Genomic DNA, 15,303 nt, shown 5'->3' with positions numbered 1-15,303 from the left:
ATCCCCTGTCCTTCCAGCTGCATGTGGCTGCAGTGCATTATGTTCTCCTATCTCTCCTCTTCTCTCCGTTTCATCCCTTTCTTCATCCCTCTGTTTATTAGGTGTTGCCTGTGGGCTCAGATCAGGCTCAGGCTGGCCCCCCTCCTCCCTCAGACCACATGGCACCCTTCCCAGGACCCTGTCTAACTCAGGTGCCTTTCCCTCTTTCTCCTGACTGCCATTTTGATCCTCCATCATCCCTCTATCTGCACCCCCTATCTCTCTCTTTCTCTCTTAAGTGTTGAAAAGATCCCTCCATCATCCCTCCATCTGTACCCCCCCCCTCTCTCTCTCTCCTAAGTGATGTTAAGATCCCTCTATCTGCACCCCCCCCTCTCTCTTTCTCTCCTAAGTGATATTAAGATCCCTCCATCATCCCTCTATCTGCACCCCCCCCCCCTCTCTCTCTTTCTCTCCTAAGTGATATTAAGATCCCTCCATCATCCCTCTATCTGCACCCCCCCCCTCCCTCTCTCTCTCTCTTTCATCCCTCCACCTCCCTCCTCCCATCTTCATTTGTCTCCTGTGTAAAAACTAGTGACGCATGAAGATCAGATCAGGCTCAATCTGTTCAGTGTCTGAAGAAGACATCTCTGTCTCTGGTTCTCTCTGTGTTGGCGGAGCAGCATGATGACCTGTGACTCTCATTAACCACGTCTGTTCCTCATCATCTGATTCTCTCTCTCTCGCTCTGTCGAAGTCTGTCTCTTGTCTCCCTCTTTCTCCTGCACCTCTATCCCACTCTCTTTCTTTGACTCTTTCTGTGACTCTCTCACCCGCTCCTCTCTCTCACTCTTTCCTCTTTCTGTCCTTCTCCTTCCTCTCTCTCCTCCCTCAGTCTTTCTCCAGACAGACCGTTAGGGAGGCTGGGGAGATCAACATCACTCATCTTCATTTGTCATTGTGGTTTTTGTCAGCACAATATTTTAATAGTTTTCTTCCATGAAGAAAGAGAAGACTCGCCACAAGCAAAATATTACATCCAGACAGAGTTTTTCTCTCCCACAGCGCATTCTTTCTTAAACTAAATCAACTAGGGAATAACTAGGAAAGACGAGAAGACAGGCTCCCCCCAGGCTAGTGGAGATTACAGTTTGGTTTATACCCAGTCAGACGGTGTTGTCCACAGCGTGAATGTTGAAATCTAAACATAGAACAAACCAGAGCATTGTTATTGGTGAGGAAGAGGGGTTCACTTTCTTTCATCTGTAAGAATTATGTGTAATTTCCCATTCAAAGCTCTGCTCTGGTCTGAGGTGATTTGATCTTGAGAAAGCGACTGCATGTGCCTCCTGTGGCTCTAATGGTTCTGATGTGAAATTCTTTAAAGGGATATTTGTAACATTTTCAGCTTCCTATTCATCATCTCCAGCACCACCCCAACATCAACATATGTGAAAATGTCACGTTTCTATTTTTTGTAGTAAAAAAAAAGATGGAGGAAGTGAAATGTTTCCAGTGACATCATCGGTGTGCATCGTGATTTTAACCAATTATGAGGAAGTATTGCCAATTTCCAATTAATTGTGTACTAATTGGAAACTATCTTTCTGACTACAGAAATGTGCAATTTTGGGGTGGTGCTGGAGATGAGGAATATGAAGTTGAGAAAGTGGTGGTGCTGGAGATGAGGAATATGAAGTTGAGAAAGTGGTGGTGCTGGAGATGAGGGATATGAAGTTGAGAAAGGGGTGGTGCTGGAGGTGAGGGATATGAAGTTGAGAAAGGGGTGGTGCTGGAGGTGAGGAATATGAAGTTGAGAAAGGGGTGGTGCTGGAGATGAGGGATATGAAGTTGAGAAAGGGGTGGTGCTGGAGATGAGGGATATGAAGTTGAGAAAGGGGTGGTGCTGGAGGTGAGGGATATGAAGTTGAGAAAGGGGTGGTGCTGGAGGTGAGGAATATGAAGTTGAGAAAGGGGTGGTGCTGGAGATGAGGGATATGAAGTTGAGAAAGGGGTGGTGCTGGAGATGAGGGATATGAAGTTGAGAAAGGGGTGGTGCTGGAGGTGAGGAATATGAAGTTGAGAAAGGGGTGGTGCTGGAGGTGAGGAATATGAAGTTGAGAAAGGTGTGGTGCTGGAGATAAGGGATATGAAGTTGAGAAAGGGGTGGTGCTGGAGATGAGGGATATGAAGTTGAGAAAGGGGTGGTGCTGGAGGTGAGGGATATGAAGTTGAGAAAGGGGTGGTGCTGGATATGAGGGATATGAAGTTGAGAAAGGGGTGGTGCTGGAGGTGAGGGATGTGAAGTTGAGAAAGGGGTGGTGCTGGATATGAGGAATATGAGGTTGAGAAAGGGGTGGTGCTGGAGATGAGGAATATGAAGTTGAGAAAGTGGTGGTGCTGGAGATGAGGGATATGAAGTTGAGAAAGGGGTGGTGCTGGAGATGAGGGATATGAAGTTGAGAAAGGGGTGGTGCTGGAGGTGAGGAATATGAGGTTGAGAAAGGGGTGGTGCTGGAGATGAGGGATATGAGGTTGAGAAAGGGGTGGTGCTGGAGATGAGGGATATGAGGTTGAGAAAGGGGGAAATGTCCTTTTAATATATTGATTTTGAACATCACCTGGATACCTTGGCTTGAAGACAGTCTTTGACTAAATTAAACCCAATCTAGGATTTTACCTAAATCTCAGTCTTTTCAAATATTTGATAGAAAAATGAAAGCTAAACGTTGCTCTGATTCATAACATTTTGCTCGATGAAATTCAACAGTAATTCATGTCTAGAGACCAATTAGTTTGATGTGTTCTGAGTGTGTGAGGATGTGTTGCCGTCTGTTTGACTATTGTCTATAACGGCTTGTTGTGGCCCACTAGTCCCAGCAGCCTCTGGAAGACCTGGATGCCCAGCTGAGGAGGGCCCTGAGCCCAGAGACGGTCTCTGTCAGCTGTGTCACCACACAGGTACCATAACCACACACACACATGCCCCCTTCAGGCCTGGACCAATGACAATGTATTTATTAGTTGTTGAAATGTCAGATTTAGTTGTATGTTTTTGACCATTGAAAAAGTATATGAATACTATTTCTTCTAATCTGTGTTTTGTAGTTTTGTAGCTGTTATTAGTCTGCTCTGTCTCACTGCCATCACTGTCATGCTCCTGTACAGCTCATGTGGTGGTATGTGGAATGTTTGTTGGTGTGACTAGACAGGACAGTCACACTGTGTTCTCCCCCCTGTACCATAGTCCTCCCTCACTGGGATGCCTGCAGGTGGCCAGCCAGGTGTGTACTTCAACATCTATCCTTACTCCCATTTTGAAATGGTCGTGCTACCTGTTAGTGTGTTGTCCTTTTCTGTTGGGATGTTTTGCCGACTGTTGCATTGTAACGTGATGATGTCTCATTGGTCGTTTCAGTGCCTTTCTCTCTGGAAGGGGAACCAATCATGTCGCCTATTGCTGGAGGATTCCAAATGGGACGATTCCAGGTATGGAATTCTAGCTGTACCTTTCCAGCTTTATTTACCTGATTGGAATATTCCAGGGCTGTCTGTCTGGTGGTCAGAGTCTGCAGTCTCTATGTTCTTCATACATCTCTTTTCAGAATACTTTTCTATGATTGTAGTGATGGTCCTTATGGCTGATCTGGGCTTTTCATAATCTCTCTCCATCACTTGTCCCCCTCCCCAGGTCTCTGTGGCTGCAGACCAGGGTCCCCACAAAATAGAGGGAGGGAGCCCCACAAAATCCTCCTCCACCTCCTCTTCCTCCTCCTCTTTCTCCAGCCCGGAGAACACACTGCACAATGTCTCCTCCCCTCTCCACGGAGGTAAGACTGGTGGGGGAGATGTTGTGGACGGCCTGCCCTCCCTCCCCCACCGGACCGCCTCCCCTCAGCCCACCACCATTGGCCGCTTCCAGGTCACCACCAACGCACCGGATGCCAGGGTGGGCCGCTTCTCTGTGAGCCGAGCTCAGGATGAGGCAGCCGAGGCTGGGTTGGAGCAAACACCCGCTTCCCAGGCTAACGGGCCTAGTATTGATCCTGGCTCGGCCACCATGCTCCTCAGCCCAGAGGACAAACAGAGCTCCCTGCCCAGCCTCAACAACTCCTACATGAGCTCTGATAACGACTCTGAGTTTGAGGATGAGGACTTGAAGAGGGAGGTCAACCGGTTACGGGAAAAGTAGGTTTACCCTCTTTCTCTCTCCTCTCTTCTGCTTTAGTGGGTTTACCCTGTTTCTCTCTCCTCCCTTCTGCTTTAGTGGGTTTACCCTGTTTCTCTCTCCTCCCTTCTGCTTTAGTGGGTTTACCCTGTTTCTCTCTCTTCTGCTTTAGTAGATTTACCCTGTTTCTCTCTCTTCTGCTTTAGTCGGTTTACCCTGTTTCTCTCTCTTCTGCTTTAGTCGGTTTACCCTGTTTCTCTCTCTTCTCTTCTGCTTTAGTGGGTTTACCCTGTTTATCTCTCTTCTGCTTTAGTCGGTTTACCCTGTTTCTCTCTCTTCTGCTTTAGTGGGTTTACCCTGTTTCTCTCTTCTGCTTTAGTAGGTTTACCCTGTTTCTCTCTCTTCTGCTTTAGTGGGTTTACCCTGTTTCTCTCTCCTCTCTTCTGCTTTAGTAGGTTTACCCTGTTTCTCTCTCTTCTGCTTTAGTAGGTTTACCCTGTTTCTCTCTCTTCTGCTTTAGTGGGTTTACCCTGTTTCTCTCTCCTCTCTTCTGCTTTAGTAGGTTTACCCTGTTTCTCTCTCTTCTGCTTTAGTCGGTTTACCGTGTTTCTCTCTCTTCTCTTCTGCTTTAGTAGGTTTACCCTGTTTCTCTCTCTTCTGCTTTAGTCGGTTTACCGTGTTTCTCTCTCCTCCCTTCTGCTTTAGTCGGTTTACCCTGTTTCTCTCTCTTCTCTTCTGCTTTAGTAGGTTTACCCTGTTTCTCTCTCTTCTGCTTTAGTCGGTTTACCGTGTTTCTCTCTCTTCTGCTTTAGTCGGTTTACCCTGTTTCTCTCTCTTCTGCTTTAGTCGGTTTACCGTGTTTCTCTCTCTTTTCTCTTCTGCTTTAGTAGGTTTACCCTGTTTCTCTCTCTTCTGCTTTAGTAGGTTTACCCTGTTTCTCTCTCTTCTGCTTTAGTCGGTTTACCGTGTTTCTCTCTCTTCTCTTCTGCTTTAGTAGGTTTACCCTGTTTCTCTCTCTTCTGCTTTAGTCGGTTTACCGTGTTTCTCTCTCCTCCCTTCTGCTTTAGTCGGTTTACCCTGTTTCTCTCTCCTCCCTTCTGCTTTAGTCGGTTTACCCTGTTTCTCTCTTCTCTTCTGCTTTAGTCGGTTTACCCTGTTTCTCTCTCTTCTGCTTTAGTCGGTTTACCGTGTTTCTCTCTCTTCTGCTTTAGTCGGTTTACCCTGTTTCTCTCTCTTCTGCTTTAGTCGGTTTACCCTGTTTCTCTCTCTTCTCTTCTGCTCGACTGACATGTTTCTGTTTGCTGTTATATATCCCTTAAATATCCCTTCTTGAATTGTCATATTTAAGTTCTTATGTTTCCATTCCTAAAACCCCCAGATGTCTACCTTCACCTGAAATGTTTCTGTGCTATTAGACTGATTGGGTTTGGGGAAGATTTTTGGCTATTCAGCTCCCTCTCCTCTCCTCTCCTCTCCAGGCACATGAAGGAGATCCAGGCCCTGCACACCAAGCAGAAGGATGAGATTGACTCCCTGTTCGCCAGGCTGGGCAAGGTGCCTCCAGCCGTGGTGGTCCCACCAGCTGTAGCCCTGGCCGGTCGCAGGAGACGACCCACCAAAAGCAAGAGCAGCAAGTCCAGCCGCTGCAGCTCCTCCCAGGGCAGCAAGAGCCCCCTGCAACCAGGTACTACTAACCCCTGACCTCTGTCTGAACGGGTCCTATCAGCAAGAACCCCCTTGAAGCCCTTGACCTCAAGTGTGTTAGAGCCAGAGATGGAAAAGGAAGTGAGACACCCCACTCGCTGTTTGTTTCTGGTTCAATTGAAGTCAATTAACTTAGTAGACCAGACCCAGCTGCTATCGCATTGGTGTCTATGGGAGATATATATTTTCTTTCAATGGTAAACGGCCGGAATAAGCGATCTTCATTTATCCACCATCTTTGTTAGAGCCCACTATAGCCAGGTCCTGACCTCTAACCTGTGGTCCTCTACAGCATCCTCAGTAGAGGGTATTGGCAGAGCCAGTATGTTACAGTAGGGACTTTGTTACTGTACTGCACTCGCTTTCTCTTCTTCACAGGACTACTTGTGGCAAACCAGTCTTCTCTTCTCTCCTTCCTTCACTTTTAAACCATACAGTGAACTAGCTGTATTGTTTATGATGAAACCCAGCACTCTGCACCCTACCTACCTACCTACACTGTGGTTGTGGGACCTGCACCCTACCTACCTACCTACCTACCTACACTATGTGTGAGAGTCACTGTGTGCGTGTCTGCACTTTTGGAGGCTCTTCCCCTGACCTGTCCTCCTCCCTCCCCTGTTCTCCTCCTCTGTGTGTATGGTGTCTGTGTGTGTCAACTTCAGGCAGCACTTTATCTGCACAGAGCGCCCCCTCAGTGTACCCACCCTACCAGGCTCTCCTCCTGGCCCCTGGGGGCCTCCCCGACCCCAGCCTCCACCCTGCCTCTGGGAGCCGACCCCGGCCCCTCAAGCATCTCGGCCCCTCCAGTGAAAACCTGTGCTCTGCCTACACCAGCGAAGCTACGCTGTCCGTGCCCAGTCTCTGTGCCCCCACCCAAGGTAGGCCCCACACAGCGCCCTACTGCCTCCGTCCCATTCGTCCTTCCATCTGCCTCCAGTAGGCCTCATTTGCCTTGTCTGTTGAGGAAAAGTTCATCTTCTACCGCCCCTCCCCATACCACCACCCCTCCCCATACCACCACCCCTCCCCTTACCACCACCCCATACCACCACCCCTCCCCATACCACCGCCCCTCCCCATACCACCATCACATAAGGATGGGAATTAGTAGTGTCCCCATCCTCCTCTGGATACCATCCCCAAAAAGTCTGTCTGTCGTAATGGTCTCTATTTGGGTGTTGCTCTGTCTTGTCCTGTCTTGTCCACTAGAGTTGGTACAGTAGAGGAATGTTTGACAGAGCCATTTTGCTCTGATACAGACAGTGGCACTGGACTGTAGTGTTGGGAAGGCTTACGATTAAAATAAAATCTACATTCAGTCGGCAAACACTATTGCTCTGGCTCAAGACAGTGGTGCATGTTGGGTATTTCAATTGGACTGTTGATTTGGGCACCTCTGTTGTCTCAAGCTAGCCTTTCTGCCACACACTCAGTGGAAGCTCCATTACTGTCTGGATGGGGCCGCTCCTATTCCTCCCACGCTACAGGTGGTGCTATTGCTCCCAGTGCAGCTCTATCCTCTCCTCCATCCCTCTCCATTCTCTCCATCTCCCTCTCTGTTGCTCAGTGTACTTACTGTTCCATTCTTACTGTGTGTATGTGTACCTCTCTCTCTCTCTCCCTCTTCCTCTCTCCTCTTTCTATCTCTATCCACCCCTCCTCTCTCTCTCTCTTTCTGCCCCCTCTCTCCCTTTCTACCCCCTCTCTCCCTCTCCCTCCCTCTCTCCACCCCTCCTCTCTCTGTCTCTGTCTCTCTTTCTCTCTCTTTCTACCCCCCTCCCTCTCTCCACCCCTCCTCTCTCTCTCTCTCTCTCTCCCTCTCTCCACCCCTCTCTCTCTCCCTTTCTACCCCCCCTCCCTCTCTACCCCCCCTCCCTCTCTCCACCCTCCTCTCTTTCTCTCCCCCTCTCTTTTTGTACCACAGGCTGTGTTACGTTCAGCTGTGGGTCGGAGAGAGTGACCATCAAACCAGGTGGTGGCAGAAGGACCCGTTTTCTGAGTACGCCCTGCTTGGCTCTTTGTGTGTAACGCTTCTTCCTCTTCCTTTGTCTTCTTTCTCCTTCACTTCCTACTTCCTGTCATGTGATTTATCTCTTATCTTCCGATTGGGAGCCTTTTCTCCTTTCTGGCATTTTATCCTTTATTTAATTTTTTTAATTGGCCCCATTTATAGATAATTGTAGATCAATGACCACTGATGATGCATCATCACATAATTAATGGATACATGTATCTAATGGCATTCTGTACAGTCGTGGCCAAAAGTTTTGAGAATGACACAAATATACATTTTCAGTCTGATGCCTCAGTTTGTATAATGACAATTTGCATATACTCCAGAATGTTATGAAGAGTGATCAGATGGATTGCAATTAATTGCAAAGTCCCTCTTTGCCATGCAAATGAACTGAATTTCAGCCCTGCCACAAAAGGACCAGCTGACATCATGTCAGGGATTCTCTCGTTAACACAGGTGTGAGTGTTGACGAGGACAAGGCTGGAGATCACTCTGTCATGCTGATTGAGTTGGAATAACAGACTGGAAGCTTCAAAAAGGAGGGTGGTGCTTGGAATCATTGTTCTTCCTCTGTCAACCATGGTTACCTGCAAGGACACACGTGCCGTCAGCATTGCTTTGCATAAAAAGGGCTTTACAGGCAAGGATATTGCTGCCAGTAAGATTGCACCTAAATCAACCCATTATCGGATCATAAAGAACTTGAAGGAGAGTGGTTCAATTGTTGTGAAGAAACCAAGGGAGTGGGCTCACTCACAATTTTGCCTAAGAACACAGCTTTGAATCAAGAATGGTACCAACACATCCTCCGAGAGCAACTTCTCCCAACCATCCAGGAACAGTTTGGTGACGAACAATGCCTTTTCCAGCATGATGGATCACCTTGCCATAAGACAAAAGTGGAAGTTAATATTTGTGTCATTCTCAAAACTTTTGGCCACGACTGTACATTCCCTTCCTCGTGCATTAAAGTCATGTATCTAGTTTATAACCACAGACAGACCATGTGGAGGCAGAGCCTTAAACATCTGACCCCGTCTATAAACCATGTTGATTATTATTATCACCTATAGCAACAGTAATGGCTCCGTAAAGCAGGTTGAGCTATAAGACTGGTACAGTCTAGAACGGAGCTCTCCGACTCTGTTCCTGAGTTTTCACCCCAATCCCAGTTGGAACTAACCTGGTGCATCTTCTCAACCATCTAATTGTTAGAATCAGATGGTTGGAGTGAAAACCTACAGGAGAGTAGTTCTCAAGGAACAGGGCTGGAGACAACTGTTCTAAAGTGTAGTAGATATCTATATATAATGCCAAGGTTAACTATTTGCTACTTGGTCCTCCACACTGATCCATTTCCACTAAAGCCCCATACTCTCCACTCAGGTCAACATCGAATCATAATATTATCATGTCTAATGTTTCTTCATCCATCTAATAATCACCCTGATTTAAACCGTACAGGCTGTACTTCTGAAGTTCTTGAATGATTGGAATGTTAATGTGGTCTGTACTGTAGTACTATCCTTTAGTTATGGTCTGTACTACAGTACTATCCTTTAGTTATGGTCTGTACTACAGTACTATCCTTTAGTTATGGTCTGTACTACAGTACTACCCTTTAGTTATGGTCTGTACTACAGTACTACCCTTTAGTTATGGTCTGTACTACAGTACTACCCTTTAGTTATGGTCTGTACTACAGTACTACCCTTTAGTAGTAGTTATGGTCTGTACTACAGTACTATCCTTTAGTTATGGTCTGTACTGTAGTACTATCCTTTAGTTATGGTCTGTACTGTAGTACTATCCTTTAGTTATGGTCTGTACTGTAGTACTATCCTTTAGTTATGGTCTGTACTGCAGTACTACCCATTAGCATTGGTCTGTACTACAGTACTACCCTTTAGTTATGGTCTGTACTACAGTACTACCCTTTAGTAGTAGTTATGGTCTGTACTACAGTACTATCCTTTAGTTATGGTCTGTACTGTAGTACTATCCTTTAGTTATGGTCTGTACTACAGTACTATCCTTTAGTTATGGTCTGTACTACAGTACTATCCTTTAGTTATGGTCTGTACTACAGTACTATCCTTTAGTTATGGTCTGTACTACAGTACTATCCTTTAGTTATGGTCTGTACTACAGTACTATCCTTTAGTTATGGTCTGTACTACAGTACTACCCTTTAGTTATGGTCTGTACTACAGTACTACCCTTTAGTTATGGTCTGTACTACAGTACTACCCTTTAGTAATAGTTATGGTCTGTACTACAGTACTACCCTTTAGTTATGGTCTGTACTACAGTACTATCCTTTAGTTATGGTCTGTACTATCCTTTAGTTATGGTCTGTACTACAGTACTATCCTTTAGTTATGGTCTGTACTACAGTACTATCCTTTAGTTATGGTCTGTACTATCCTTTAGTTATGGTCTGTACTACAGTACTACCCTTTAGTTATGGTCTGTACTACAGTACTATCCTTTAGTTATGGTCTGTACTACAGTACTACCATTTAGTTATGGTCTGTACTACAGTACTATCCTTTAGTTATGGTCTGTACTACAGTACTACCCTTTAGTTATGGTCTGTAATACAGTACTACCCTTTAGTTATGGTCTGTACTACAGTACTACCCTTTAGTAGTTATGGTCTGTACTACAGTACTACCCTTTAGTTATGGTCTGTACTACAGTACTACCCTTTAGTAATTGTTATGGTCTGTACTACAGTACTACCCTTTAGTTATGGTCTGTACTACAGTACTACCCTTTAGTTATGGTCTGTACTACAGTACTACCCTTTAGTAATTGTTATGGTCTGTACTACAGTACTACCCTTTAGTTATGGTCTGTACTACAGTACTACCCTTTAGTAGTAGTTATGGTCTGTACTACAGTACTACCCTTTAGTAGTAGTTATGGTCTGTACTACAGTACTACCCTTTAGTTATGGTCTGTACTACAGTACTACCCTTTAGTTATGGTCTATACTACCCTTTAGTTATGGTCTGTACTACAGTACTACCCTTTAGTAGTAGTTATGGTCTGTACTACAGTACTACCCTTTAGTAGTAGTTATAGTCTGTACTACAGTACTACCCTTTAGTAGTAGTTATGGTCTGTACTACAGTACTACCCTTTAGTAATAGTTATGGTCTGTACTACAGTACTACCCTTTAGTTATGGTCTGTACTACCCTTTAGTTATGGTCTGTAATACAGTACTACCCTTTATTATGGTCTGTACTACAGTACTATCCTTTAGTTATGGTCTGTACTACAGTACTACCCTTTAGTTATGGTCTGTACTACAGTACTACCCTTTAGTTATGGTCTGTACTACAGTACTACCCTTTAGTTATGGTCTGTACTACAGTACTACCCTTTAGTTATGGTCTGTACTACAGTACTACCCTTTAGTAATAGTTATGGCCTGTACTACAGTACTACCCTTTAGTAATAGTTATGGTCTGTACTACAGTACTACCCTTTAGTTATGGTCTGTACTACAGTACTCCCTTTAGTAATAGTTATGGTCTGTACTACAGTACTACCCTTTAGTTATGGTCTGTACTACAGTACTACCCTTTAGTTATGGTCTGTACTACAGTACTACCCTTTAGTAATAGTTATGGTCTGTACTACAGTACTACCCTTTAGTTATGGTCTGTACTACAGTACTACCCTTTAGTAATAGTTATGGTCTGTACTACAGTACTACCCTTTAGTTATGGTCTGTACTACAGTACTACCCTTTAGTTATGGTCTGTACTACAATACTACACTTTAGTATTAGTTATGGTCTGTACTACAGTACTACCCTTTAGTTATGGTCTGTACTACAATACTACCCTTTAGTATTAGTTATGGTCTGTGCTACCCTTTAGTTATGGTCTGTACTACAGTACTACCCTTTAGTTATGGTCTGTACTACAGTACTACCCTTTAGTTATTGTCTGTACTACAGTACTACCCTTTAGTAATAGTTATGGTCTGTACTACTACCCTTTAGTAATAGTTATGGTCTGTACTACTACCCTTTAGTTATAGTTATGGTCTGTACTACAGTACTACCCTTTAGTTATAGTTATGGTCTGTACTACTAACCTTTAGTTATAGTTATGGCCTGTACTACCCTTTAGTTATAGTTATGGTCTGTACTACAGTACTACCCTTTAGTAATAGTTATGGTCTGTACTACAGTACTACCCTTTAGTTATGGTCTGTTCTACAGTACTACCCTTTAGTAATACTTATGGTCTGTTCTACAGTACTACCCATTAGTTATGGTCTGTACTATAGTACTACCCTTTAGTTATAGTTATGGTCTGTACTACCCTTTAGTTATAGTTATGGTCTGTACTACAGTACTACCCTTTAGTATTAGTTATGGTCTGTACTACAGTACTACCCTTTAGTAATAGTTATGGTCTGTACTACAGTACTACCCTTTCGTATTAGTTATGGTCTGTACTACAGTACTACCCTTTAGTTATGGTCTGTACTACAGTACTACCCTTTAGTAATAGTTATGGTCTGTACTACAGTACTACCCTTTAGTTATGGTCTGTACTACAGTACTACCCTTTAGTTATGGTCTGTACTACAATACTACACTTTAGTATTAGTTATGGTCTGTACTACAGTACTACCCTTTAGTTATGGTCTGTACTACAATACTACCCTTTAGTATTAGTTATGGTCTGTGCTACCCTTTAGTTATGGTCTGTACTACAGTACTACCCTTTAGTTATGGTCTGTACTACAGTACTACCCTTTAGTTATTGTCTGTACTACAGTACTACCCTTTAGTAATAGTTATGGTCTGTACTACTACCCTTTAGTAATAGTTATGGTCTGTACTACTACCCTTTAGTTATAGTTATGGTCTGTACTACAGTACTACCCTTTAGTTATAGTTATGGTCTGTACTACTAACCTTTAGTTATAGTTATGGCCTGTACTACCCTTTAGTTATAGTTATGGTCTGTACTACAGTACTACCCTTTAGTAATAGTTATGGTCTGTACTACAGTACTACCCTTTAGTTATGGTCTGTTCTACAGTACTACCCTTTAGTAATACTTATGGTCTGTTCTACAGTACTACCCATTAGTTATGGTCTGTACTATAGTACTACCCTTTAGTTATAGTTATGGTCTGTACTACCCTTTAGTTATAGTTATGGTCTGTACTACAGTACTACCCTTTAGTATTAGTTATGGTCTGTACTACAGTACTACCCTTTAGTAATAGTTATGGTCTGTACTACAGTACTACCCTTTCGTATTAGTTATGGTCTGTACTACAGTACTACCCTTTAGTTATGGTCTGTACTACAGTACTACCCTTTAGTAATAGTTATGGTCTGTACTGCAGTACTACCCTTTAGTTATGGTCTGTACTACAGTACTACCCTTTAGTAATAGTTATGGTCTGTACTACAGTACTACCCTTTAGTAATAGTTATGGTCTGTTCTACAGTACTACCCATTAGTTATGGTCTGTACTACAGTACTACCCTTTAGTAATAGTTATGGTCTGTACTACAGTACTACCCTTTAGTAATAGTTATGGTCTGTACTACAGTACTACCCTTTAGTAATAGTTATGGTCTGTACTACCCATTAGTTATGGTCTGTACTACAGTACTACCCTTTAGTTATAGTTATGGTCTGTACTGCAGTACTACCCATTAGTTATGGTCTGTACTACAGTACTACCCTTTAGTAGTAGTTATGGTCTGTTCTACAGTACTACCCTTTAGTTATAGTCTGTACTACAGTACTACCCTTTAGTTATGGTCTGTAATACAGTACTACCCTTTAGTAATAGTTATGGTCTGTACTACCGTACTACCCTTTAGTTATAGTTATGGTCTGTACTACCCATTAGTTATGGTCTGTACTACAGTACTACCCTTTAGTAATACTTATGGTCTGTACTACAGTACTACCCTTTAGTAATAGTTATGGTCTGTTCTACAGTACTACCCTTTAGTTATAGTCTGTACTACAGTACTACCCTTTAGTAATAGTCTGTACTACAGTACTACCCTTTAGTAATAGTCTGTACTACACTTCTCCCTACTGCAGCCGACAGGTGGTCTTTTCTTCTTTCTTGTGTTAGCACCATTGATAGTGTTAATGCGGAGAACCTTAGCAAACTTCATCCAGAAACCCCACCTTTCTCCAACTTACCATGTGCTGTTCTCAGCCTCATCACATCTCATCTTCTCACCATTGGGCTAACTGATAGGAGAGAACCCACCCAGCCAACCAGATCCATGTCTTCCATTGCAAAGCAGACAAAAAAGGAAAGACAAGCAATTGTTTATAACCTGTTGAGTTGATGTAACTTATTCTGACTGGGTTTGACTCAATGAAAGGAGTTTGTACGTTCATTAATGGATGTTAATTAAGTTTGTATGAATGCCTTAATGATCCCTCTGCAGCTTAAACTCCTGCCAACCTCTGCTCTCCACCCTCCACTCCTATTCCCTGCACCCTAAACCCTACACCCCTCCACTCCTATTCCCTGCACCCTAAACCCTACACCCTACACCCCTCCACTCCTATTCCCTGCACCCTAAACCCTACAACTACACCCCTATTCCAACCATCCTACACCCCTCCACTCCTATTCCCTGCACCCTAAACCCTACAACTACACCCCTATACTACTATTCCCTGCACCCTAAACCCTACAACTACACCCCTATACCCACCACCCTACACCCCTACACTCCTGTCTTTTTAACCAAGGGGAATGAGCTGTAGAGAGGATCTGGATTTACCTCAGGAGGAGTGCTTGTTTTAGTTTGAATTGAAAACACTCAGTATGCTGTAGTCTGTTGTAGAAGGGTGAATGATTAACACACACTTTCTCCTCCAATCCTCACGCTCTCTCCGTCCGTCCTGCGCTTCACATTCTCTACGCCCACTCTTCAGGGAAGATGGTGAAAAAAGTCTGCCCCTGCAACCAACTCTGTAGTAATTATCTATTTTATGACCTTTGCCCCCCACCCCCTACTGCCTCCACCACCACCCTCACTCTCTGCACCCCCCTGTTAGGGTTGCAAAGTTAAAGAATCTTTCCCAAATGTCCCAGGTTTTCCAGAAATCCCATTTGGAGGATTCCCTCCTTGCTTATTCTCTTTCTGGAAAACCTGGGAATTTTGGATAAGTTGCTGTAATTTTGCAATCCTACCTCCTGTTGCTCTCTGCTTTGAGTGTCTGTGCACTTACTGCCCTGTGGATGTCAGCTGTGGCTTTAGTCGTGTGTCCGAGTCAACAAGGCTCTCCTCTCACAGGGTGACTTGAGCATTTCTCTGTTGTGACGATGACCCCATTCAAATGGTCTATCACAGGGGTTCTCAAAGTGGGTTCCGTGGCCAGATATATAACAATGTCTTCCAAATG

General features: G+C 44.2%; 1 protein-coding gene across 14 annotated transcripts in view; it reads left to right on the top strand.

Annotated features, from left to right (window-relative positions):
• The window catches only part of LOC109880172 (serine/threonine-protein kinase WNK1), a 180,446-nt gene that overhangs the window by 152,959 nt on the left and 12,184 nt on the right, over positions 1 to 15,303 (top strand). For 8 of the 14 annotated variants that reach the window (XR_004209150.1, XR_004209149.1, XM_031821380.1 and 5 more), the window contains 9 exons: positions 102 to 191; positions 2,857 to 2,943; positions 3,230 to 3,266; positions 3,401 to 3,471; positions 3,674 to 4,170; positions 5,629 to 5,834; positions 6,520 to 6,735; positions 7,782 to 7,877; positions 14,833 to 14,874. Coding sequence is in view for 12 of the 14 variants with exons in the window: in XM_031821380.1 (XP_031677240.1) it covers positions 102 to 191; positions 2,857 to 2,943; positions 3,230 to 3,266; positions 3,401 to 3,471; positions 3,674 to 4,170; positions 5,629 to 5,834; positions 6,520 to 6,735; positions 7,782 to 7,877; positions 14,833 to 14,874 (1,342 nt within the window). In the remaining 2 variants the exon portion in view is untranslated. The remainder of the gene's footprint in view (positions 1 to 101; positions 192 to 2,856; positions 2,944 to 3,229; positions 3,267 to 3,400; positions 3,472 to 3,673; positions 4,171 to 5,628; positions 5,835 to 6,519; positions 6,736 to 7,781; positions 7,878 to 14,832; positions 14,875 to 15,303) is intronic. The other 6 variants (XM_031821379.1, XM_031821382.1, XM_031821381.1 and 3 more) reach the window with 6 other exon arrangements.

This window comes from Oncorhynchus kisutch, unplaced genomic scaffold (genome assembly GCF_002021735.2).
Source record: "Oncorhynchus kisutch isolate 150728-3 unplaced genomic scaffold, Okis_V2 scaffold3968, whole genome shotgun sequence".
NCBI classification, from domain to species: Eukaryota; Metazoa; Chordata; class Actinopteri; order Salmoniformes; family Salmonidae; genus Oncorhynchus; species Oncorhynchus kisutch.
This window is presented reverse-complemented; position numbering and strand designations above follow the sequence as displayed.